Genomic DNA, 10,459 nt, shown 5'->3' on the forward strand with positions numbered 1-10,459 from the left:
TACTCTTGCTCACACACTCCTCGGACAAAATCAATACAATCCAGACAATAAAAATTAGAGATTTTAAATATTGAGCGAGGATCCGACACAATTAAATGAGAATCTAGTCTAATAGACTATATAAATAGCTTAACATATGATTTTATAAACTAATAAGATAAATCTAAATTTAAGTGAGGTCTAATTACGCTAAATTAAGTTAGCATATTAAAACAAAGATAACGAGAGATCTTATTGTTAAATCAAGTTTAATTTTTCTAGGTTGATTTTATAAGTAGTTTTCTATAACATATTACTCAATTGCTTATCGAATCACTGAATCTTTGAAAATTAGGCTAAGAAGTTGATTTTTGGGCCAATTTTTGTATTTTCATAAGATTTTTTTGAATTTATTATTTATATTTTAAATTATGTTTAATTTCCTTATGCTTTCGGCTTGGGTTGTATTCAAAATACAGCTTTACTTGATCAAAAGTCTCCATTCTTTTGCTTATATAAATTAGAGGATTTTCTTGGTTTCTTTCCAAATTGTCATTATATACAGAAACTTGGACAGTTATAAGAGTGTGGCTATTATCTCTATGAATCGATTACTTCTCATCATAATTCTTACCCTCTTCTTCCATTGTCAAAGCCCAAATCACTTCCCGTTCGGATTCAGCTCCCCTCAAATTATCCAGTCCATCAAAGCCTTCCACTAATCCTCGGGATCCTCTCGCCTATGCTGTTTATAACATTTTGCCTCCTTGCCTACGCAAAAATACTGCGGGGAGAAACCAAAATAATTTCTTAGGCCGTTATCTCCATCACCAAAAACTTTCATGGACTTAGTCGATCAAATTCTAGGTTTTCTGGGATTGGCGAAGAAGTGATCAATTCCATGCCCTTTTTCAGGTTTTCTTCACATTAAGGGCTCAAAAAGAAGCCTAGAATGTGCAGTTTGCATATCAAAATTTGAAAGATTTCTGATGTCCTCAGACTGTTTGCCAAAGTGCAAGCATGCATTTTCAACGAGAAGTGCATCGACCAATGGCTAAAAAAGTCACTCTAGCTGTCCTCTTTGCAGATACAAGATAGATCCTCAAGATGTCAAGAACTTCACTTATTCAAGAAGTTGGAGCCACTTGCAAAATCCTTCAAATCTAGCAGAGGATCCTAATCTCGAGATCTTTGTCGAAAGAGAGCATGATCGTCAAGTTTCATCATGTTTTAACCCAGGAAGCAGCTTTCAAATTAGCAATGACAGCAGCAAAAAGGAAGAGTTTCTGGTTCAAGCAGGTGGCAACGCTGATGATAACAGGAAACTCTCTCATAAATTCATGCACAAGATCATTATTTCAGATGTTCTTATCAAGAGTCGATGGAGCGATGCTAATTCTTCAGATTTTTTGTCCCTGAACACTGAGATGCTTGGAGTCATGTCAAGCAACAGATTTTCTCCTAAGAAATCAAGTAGTGCAAGATTCCACAGTGGCTTGTCCAGGGTTGAAAATTTAGAGAAGGTTAAGGATGATACAGAAAGAAAGAGATTGTTCGAGCCTCAGTTGACTACTGTTGACAGAAGTAATTCTGTTCCAAGCTCAAGCTTAAATTCGTCAAAAATGCTTAATCCTGTGGGTAAAAGGTCAGAGTCTGAGATCACAATTTTTTCAAGGTTCAGACAGCTAAGTGCAAGGAACAAAATGAAAGAATCTGCATCCCTAGGGAATGGAGGAAAAGATGAGAGGATCAGGAAGCTTTGGCTGCCAATAGCACGGCGAACAATACAATGGTTTTCCGTTCGAGAAAGAAACTTACGACAATTTGAGTACGAAAGACAAGCATCAAATGTGTGATTTTCATCTTAGCAGCTTAATTTGTAAATTTTCACGTGTTTCTAATAGCTTTCATGTTATATGATGACCTGAAACCTTGGTGATGACATTGTCACATTTAGCTGTTTGCTAATTATGTTAAATCAAGAAATTTAAAATTTTCGTTCATGCTAATCATCATTGATGTGAAACAGCGCAAAAGTTCTAAATTTCATATTCCTGCAATCCTTAATGGCATTAATTTATTCTCGAAATTCCACATATAATTTTTTGAAAGTCAACAAGCATTATTTTTTTGTAGAATAAAGATTAATATATTAATTTTAATTGTAACTTATTATTTTCATGAATTACTGTCTAGACCTCTAGTTGGAGCAATAATACGTGCAAATATTCCTTCCCTTTAGCTAAAAACAAGAATAATACGACAAAAGGTACAAAAGCATTGTTATAAAAAAAAATTATTGACAAGTACCTGTAAATTATTAATTATTATTATTTCTCTAATTAAAACCTCATTTTCTTATAAAATGCTAAATATTATAAAATAAAATTGTTCAATGCATACATATAATGCAACAAAATAATACGGCATTAAATCTAAGAAAAAAAAATTTCTAAGTTTATATATATATCGGTTTGTATATAGCAAAATAAATTAAAATTTTTCTAAGAATAAAAAATTACTTGTATTCAATTGTATTTCTACCATTCTTTTTATTAAAAAAAAAAAATGGATGGTACATGTGTAATAAAAATTAATAATTTATTAAATAATTACTTATTTAATAAGTTTCAATATTTAGGAAAAGTAATTAATATTTTCATTGATCGTGGCTAAAAATCGAAACAACAGTGAAGAAATTGCAAAAATTGTAGGGTCCAGTTCTAACAAGGATTTTAAAATATCCGGCAGGAAAAAAAAAGTTTAACCAGTTTTTTTTTTCCATCTATATCATCTAAGCATATCTCTATGCAGCCCTATAAATTTTTCATGATCCTTCTATTCAAGGATTTTCAACGGTTAGTTATTAGCTATTCTTGCAGCCCTATTAAGTCAATTAATTATACTTTCTTTTTATTTTTTTGCCGACCCAGAATAGATCAATTAATTTAACTTTGAAACATATGTTTGAGGAGTTTTATGTTTAACATTCTCTAGATTATATGAAAAACTAAAAACAACTTGATATTTGAGTAACAAAAGCCAATATGAAAAAGTATTCTATGACTTTTGTTTTATTTTGCTGCAGGTTGGATTAGTAATCTCAACTTTCTCTTTTAGTATACTGATGTTGATCTACACAGGAATCATGAATACATTTCAGCTTGGTCTGTTTAATTTTTGATTTAGTGTGGGTTTGTTTTGTTTGGCTTAATAGTAAGTTTATAGGTTTTATTGTATTTCTTTTTTGTAATTAGACTAATGTCTAAGCTACAATCTATGTAGCCAAAGCTCTGCTCGCATTGCTCATACTTTTTCTTTTTATTATATATTTATTCTTGATTTCACCAAAAAAAAAAAATCAAATTAAAAAAATTAACTTAAAAAAAAACTCAACAGCAACCAATGGGACAGGTTTTATAACCAAGTTTAGGTGCATGGATTTGCTTCTAATTTGTATCCATTGTTGACTAACAATAGGATGATATCTTAACAATTAATATGTTTAAGAATAAAGTTTTGAAGTATTTTATAGAGAATCATCACATGTTTATATTAAATATTATTTTTTCTTTAAGGTTCGGAAGATCCAATACTTGCAAAACAATTTTTTTATGAGATTTAGTAATTTTTTTAATGATAAAATCAGTAATTTTTAATAAGAAAAATACAATAAATAAAAAAAATAAGTTTTAGCAAGAGTGTTAAGAGTATTAATAGTGATGGGTCTAGTACCTTACCAGACTTATATACATTTAGGCTTAATAAATAGCTGATTTTAAGGAGATTAAGTTTGACTTCTTACTAAATCCATGTATATTTGAAAGTAGTGCATAGATAAGCTCAAGAATATTAAGCCTGAAAGCATTGTCAAGCCCATATTACATGGGTTTGATATATTGTCGAGCTTAGATATAAAGAGTTATTACTTTGCATTTGATTCTTTTAATTTTGTGTTTTTAAACAAACATGTTAAAAATATATCGACAAATCAAATAGTTTTTTAATAAAAACAGGAAAAAAACAATAATATTGATCTCAAGACAAGATTGCAACTTTATCCTTGATAATATATAATTCAAGTTATAAATTTGTTAAATAAGTACATGAACAATAAAGAACCATATAATAAACTGAGGTCGTTGTCACACCCCCGCAAAAAAAAAATTTTATAAAGGCACGACATCGGTTGGCGATTTTCGTTGTGTTCTGATGATTTGGTTCTTTGGAGTCGCCACCTAGTATTTGGTCACTAGGAACCCTAACTGGTCTTTCAGAGATTCTAAGGCAAGGGACTGGTTGCGTAAAGGGAAGGTACTAGCACCCCTAATACGCCCTACCTAAGGTAAGCTGCTTGGTGTTTGGTTTGCTTTATAGTCTATGGTGTTGGTGTTTTCTAATCCCGTCAACTCGTAAATCGCAAGGATAAGAGAATAAAAGAATGAAGAAAATTTTCACGATTCTTTAAAAAAAAAAAAAACTACTTTTCACGACTCGTAAACCGTGGAGAAAAAAATTAAAATTAAAATTTTGAAAATGTTCTCGATCGCAACCAAAACTTCTTTCAAACATGTGCGTTGATTTATTACTCCCGATAATATTTTGGATGTTCGTCCTTTTAAGGATTTCTTCATCCAAACATTAGCGGTGAACAATAACCACAACTTCTCCTCCCAAAATAAGATTTTTATAGTTTTTTGAATATTGGCCAATACCCTTTGGAGTTTTACAAACAGGTTGTAAAATCCACAAATGCAAGAAAATGATTTTTTGTGTTTAAGAAATCTATGCGAAAACACATTTTCAAAACTTCCAATATTTTTTTATATATATAAAAAAAAAACATTCAAAACATGTTAGAGTATTGGCCGTATGCAACACGCAAGAAAACACATTTTTTTTTTTGTAAACATTTTTTTTTTTGTGAAAACGGGTATTTTAAACACTGAATTGGTATTCTTATGGTATAAAAATACAAACCAATATTAATCCACCCTAATAAAAATATGCAGGAAAAATCAACACTATTTTTAAGGCCTTTTGAAAAAAAAAAATTTGAAAGCAAAAACATTTTTTATTTTGAAAATCTTTGATGTTTTGACGAAAACCGGGTATTTTAATACCGGATTTGTATCTTTACAATACAAACTGATATTGATCAAAATACAGTAATAAAATTACACAAAAATCACAAAATTTTTTTGAAGATATTTTTTCAAACGGGCCAGACTCGGCCTAAAAGGAAATTGGGCCAAAAATCAACCCAAAATAAATTAGGGCCCAATTTCTACAGGCTGGACTCAGCCCAGCCCACACATGGTGTGGGCTGATGTTACAACCCGAAATGAACATGGACTGGTTACTGTGCACCTGCACAGTAACCATTTAATTAATTAGGTGTTACTGTGCACCTGCACAGTAACCTGTTAATTAATTAGACCTGCATAGTAACCGAAGAATTAATTAGCTGGTTACTGTGCCCCTGCACAGTAACCAGCTAATTAAATTCTTACTTGCAGAACGTGCACAGTGCACGTTCTGCATGCAAGAAGACGAATACGGGATAAAGGGGAAGAGTTACCTGCGACGATGAGCTTGGGTAGAGGAGCTGACAGTGGTGCTGGTGGTGGTTTTGCTGGCGGTTGCTGACCGGAGGATGGCTGGGATGGTGGCTGGCCTTTCTTCCTTTTTCTCTGTGTTTTTGTTCTACTCTGCTTCTCCTTTCTTCTTCTGCTTCTCACACTGCTCTTCCCTCTCACGGTGATTCTACTATTTTTTGGCAGCGTTGATGGTGGTGGCGGTGGTGGAGAGGAAGCCGGTGATGCCTCAAGTGGTTATGACGGTGACAGTGGCTGGGAAGCCTAAGGACAACGGTTGTTTCCTTCTTCTTCTTCCCCGTGCAGAGGAGCAGGTGCTGCCTTTTCTTCAATGGTGCTCTCCTCGTTTGAAACTTCACTCTCCTTTTAGTTTAAAAAATATAACTCTCTCCCCTCTGTCCGGTCTCTCCTCTCTCTCCTCCCTTCGGGTTCTTTGTTTTTTCTTTGGGTTCTTTTTTTCTCCTTTCTTTTTCTCTTCGGTTCCTCTCTATTTATAAGGAAAAAAAGGACCGGCGTGCCTTTTGTTAGTGCGCCTTCAATCACGCAACGGCTGGTCGGCCATTGATGCTTTCGGTGGTGGTGGTGGGGGCGAGGAGAGAGAGGCGGGAAGGTTTTCAAATTTTTCATCTTCTGTTGCTGGTAAACCGGGGGAAAGAAGAAGATGAACAGTGTCGTTCAAAACGACACCGTTCTAGTCTTCTTTTTTTTTTTTTTTTTTATATATGAAACGGCGTCGTTTTGGATAAAACGCGCCGTTTCATTTAAATGGCCAAACTTCAAATCAGTCCTTCAAATTCGGTCTCCGCCCCTCTTGTTGGCCGCATTTTTCACTTTGGTCCTTGGCCTCTGATTTATGCAATTGAGTCCTCAATTGATTAATAAACTTTCAATTTCTTCAATTAGGCCCCTGAACCAAATAATTGCAGCCCCTCCATTTACGCGCCTCTTCCAATTTGGTCCCTGGTTTCGGATTTTCTTAATTAAGTCCCTAATTGGCCATTAAACTTCAATATTTATGCAATTAAGCCCCTGATTTGACTTAATAAAATCCTAAAAATTATAATTTGGCCCCAGAACTTAAATTTCTTCAATTTAAAGCCCAAATTGACTTAAAAATCAATTTTTCTTGCAATCAAATCCCCTATAAATCCAATAAAAATCAATTAAACCCATAAACATCCAAATTTGGGCTTCTCTCCTAAAAATTCAAAATTTCCTTCTCAATAGGGTTCTCATCCTTCAAGAATATATTGTCAAGAATCCAATCTTTGTATCTTTATACTCCTTGACCAATTTTCTGACCATTTTCCGAGCGCTTCTGCCTCTTGTCATTTTTCTAGCCTTCTTTGGCTATTTATTTTTTTTTTGCGGGGACCCAAAAATGGGTTACAACAGATGCCCCCTCTTTATAGAGCTTACGGAGCGAAGGCTTTGCGCAGTAAGTTTTATAAAGATAGTCCCAACTAAACTCCCGAAAACTGATCTAGTCGAAGCTTGATCGATCTGAAACTCTTTCTTTACAACAATCCTCTTCGGCCCTTGGAATCCCATCTGGCAATTCCCTTCAACGAAAATGAAATATGGGGTCCCTTCTGGCGACCCCTTTTTTTGAAAAATATCGAAATGCGAGATCCCTTCTGGCGATCTCCTTTAATCAAACTTATAATCCCATCTGGGATTCCTATTAACAAACATGAAGTATGAGGTCCCATCCGGCGACCTCCCAAAATAGTGAAACGCGAAATCCCTTCTAGCGATTTCAAACAACCTGGAATCCCATCTGGCGATTCCTTTTAACCAACATTAAGTGTGAGTTCCCATCTGGCGACCTCCACAATAGCGAAACACGAGATCCCTTCTGGCGATCTCAAACAACCTGGAATCTCATCTGGCGATTCCTTTTAACCAACGTGAAGTGTGAGGTCCCATCTGGCGACCTCCACAATAGTGAAACACGAGATCCCTTCTGGCGATCTCAAGCAACCTGGAATCCCATCTGGCGACTCCTTTTAACCAACGTGAAGTGTGAGGTCCCATCTGGCGACCTCCACAATAGTGAAAAATGAGATCCCTTCTGGCGATCTCAAACAACCTGGAATCCCATCTGACGACTCCTTTTAACCAACGTGAAGTGTGAGGTCCCATCTGGCGACCTCCACAATAGTGAAACACGAGATCCCTTCTGGCGATCTCAAACAACCTGGAATCCCATCTGGCGATTCCCTTTTATTCAAAGCTGAAATATGAAGTCCCTTCTGGCGATCTTCATCGAAAAATGAGATCCCTTCTTGCGATCTCTTTTAACCAAACAACTTGGAATCTCATCTGACGATTCCCTTTTACCAATCGTTATCGATGTCGTTCTTCCTGCTGGCAGGGTCTGAAAAATATTATCTTCTCTTCTTTCTGTTCTAGACTCAACTCAATGATTCTTTCTTCGTCCACAATCTCGTTGGAATGCACTAAGATCTCCTCCTGTAACGAGAAAAAAAAAACATACGTGCAATGACTTTATGATTAGATGCAATGCATGCATTCGTACCTGGTTTTGAAACATAGGCCCCCATCCTCCTCTTCTAGTTCATGAGACTTCCTCGTAACATAAGCGTGCTTTTGAAGTCGTATGCCAGATTCATCTCTCGTGTTGCCTTTTTTCTTATCATATTCTTGGAGAAAAAGTATTTGACTTTCCTCAAGTAGTCCTTTTCTCAAAATGTAAGACTTGTTCTTACTTTTATGTCATTGCTTTTGTCAAATGCTTTAGCTTGGTTTTCAAATCTATAGGCTTCCGTAAAAACTTTTCATAAAACATCTTGTATTGCCCCTAGTGTAGAGGTGTGATCCTAGTTTGAGCTTTTATATAGAGAAGAAATTCGTTCAGTCGATGCTAAACTTTTTAAATGCGTGAGGAGATGCACTGTTGGGATTAATGCAAAAAATGATTGTTGTGAGATCAATGCACAAAAGGAAAGAAATCAATGGCCAAACTTTGCTTTATTAATTTAGGGAACTACATCAAGCGTAATATCTTTTTACAGAGTCAGAATTCACAGGCCGAGCTAGGTCTTCTCCATCCATTCTAGCTAACTTCAACGCTCCTCCTGAGAATGCCTTTGTTACCACATAAGGACCCTCATAATTTGGTGCCCATTTGCTTTGATCATCTCCTGGTAATGACAATATTTTCTTCAATACTAGATCCCCTTCTTGAAACAAACGCGGTCTAACCTTCTTATCATACGCCTTAGCCATTCGTTTCTGATAAAGTTGGTGATGACATATTGCGGCCATCCTCTTCTCACTGATCAAGTTCAATTGCTCGTATCTCACTCTAGCCCACTCGGCCTCTTCTATCTCAGAATCTATTAACACTCTTAACGATGGGATTTCCACTTCCAAAGGCATCACTGCTTCCATACCGTACACCAAAGAATATGGGGTAGTCCCTGTTGAGGTTCGAACTGCGGTGCGATATGCATGAAGGGCAAATGGTAACATCTCATGCCAATCCTTATAGGTGACTACCATCTTCTGAACAATCTTTTTGACATTCTTGTTAGCAGCTTCTACCGCCCCATTCATCTTTGGTCTATATGGCGAAGAATTGGAATGCTTGATTTTCCATTTAGTGCAGAGCTCTATTATCATCTTGCCGTTGAAATTCTGGGCATTATCAGTTATAATCTGTTCTGGGGGACCATACCGACATATCAAATCTCTCTCAATAAATTTCTTCACCACTTTTTGTGTCACATGAGCAAATGACCCGGCTTCTACCCATTTTGTGAAGTAGTCAATAGCCACGAGGATAAATCTATGACCATTGCTCGCTTTTGGGTTTACAGGTCCAATCACATCAATTCCCCACATCGCGAAAGGCCATGGAGATGTTAAGTTAAACAGAGGAGCTGGTGGCATATTGACCTTATCACTGTAAATTTGATATTTGTGACATTTTCTGACATAGTCGATACAATCTTTTTCTAGTGTCATCCAAAAATAACCAGCCCTTTGGATTTTCCTTGCCATCATGTGCCCGCTAGCATGGGTTGAGCAAATCCCCTCATGGACCTCTCTTAATGCCTTTCTAGCATCTGCCTCATCCAAACACCTTAACAGGGTACCATCAAATGATCTTTTATATAAAATCTCTCCATCTAAATAGAAGTCTATAGCCAACCTTCTCAAGGTTTTCTTATCCGTGTTAGAAGCTCCCACTGGATATTCCTGATTCTGCACAAGATTCTTGATATCGTAATACCAAGGTTGTCCGTCCACCTCTCCTTCGACTAAACAACAGTGCGCTGGATCATTTCTAATATCAATGTGTACCGGTTGTACCTTGCACTTGAGGTCAATGGTAGTCATAGCAGCTAGTGTGGCCAAAGCATCCGCAAAATGGTTCCCCTCCCTTCCTAGATGGGTGAATCTAATTTCTTCAAATTCCTTTGCTAGCATAGATAGGTATTCCTGGTACGGCCTCAACTTTTCCTCTTTGGTTTGCCATTCCCCTTTGACCTGGCAGATGATCAACATTGAATCCCCATATACATCTATCTTCTTTATCTTTAACTCCAATGCCGCTTCTAAACCGAGTATACAAGCTTCGTACTCAGCTGTATTGTTGGTGCACTCAAAATGTAGTTTGACCGAAACTGGGTATTGTTTCTTATCAGGAGAGATTATTACCGCCCCTGCCCCGTTACCATATACATTTACTGCTCCGTCAAAAAACATGGTCCACCACTCTGTCTTCTCTTCTTCCTTTTCTATTGACGATATATCTTCATCAGGGAAATCAAAATCCAAAGGCTCGTAATCTTCAACAGCATTATCGGCCAAATGGTCTGCAATGGCACTCCCTTTTACGGCTTTCCTTGTCA

At 36.3% G+C, this 10,459-nt stretch overlaps 1 protein-coding gene across 1 annotated transcript; it reads left to right on the forward strand.

The window, feature by feature from the left end:
* Window positions 1-880: 880 nt before the first annotated feature.
* Window positions 881-5,844, forward strand: LOC118061431 (E3 ubiquitin-protein ligase ATL42). The gene is made up of 3 exons (XM_035074853.2): window positions 881-894; window positions 1,067-1,771; window positions 5,763-5,844. Exons 1-3 carry the CDS (start codon window positions 881-883, stop codon window positions 5,842-5,844), a joined length of 801 nt encoding a protein of 266 aa, XP_034930744.2.
* The last annotated feature ends 4,615 nt before the right edge of the window (window positions 5,845-10,459 follow it).

The sequence above is a fragment of the Populus alba genome, chromosome 13 (assembly GCF_005239225.2).
Source record: "Populus alba chromosome 13, ASM523922v2, whole genome shotgun sequence".
NCBI classification, from domain to species: Eukaryota; Viridiplantae; Streptophyta; class Magnoliopsida; order Malpighiales; family Salicaceae; genus Populus; species Populus alba.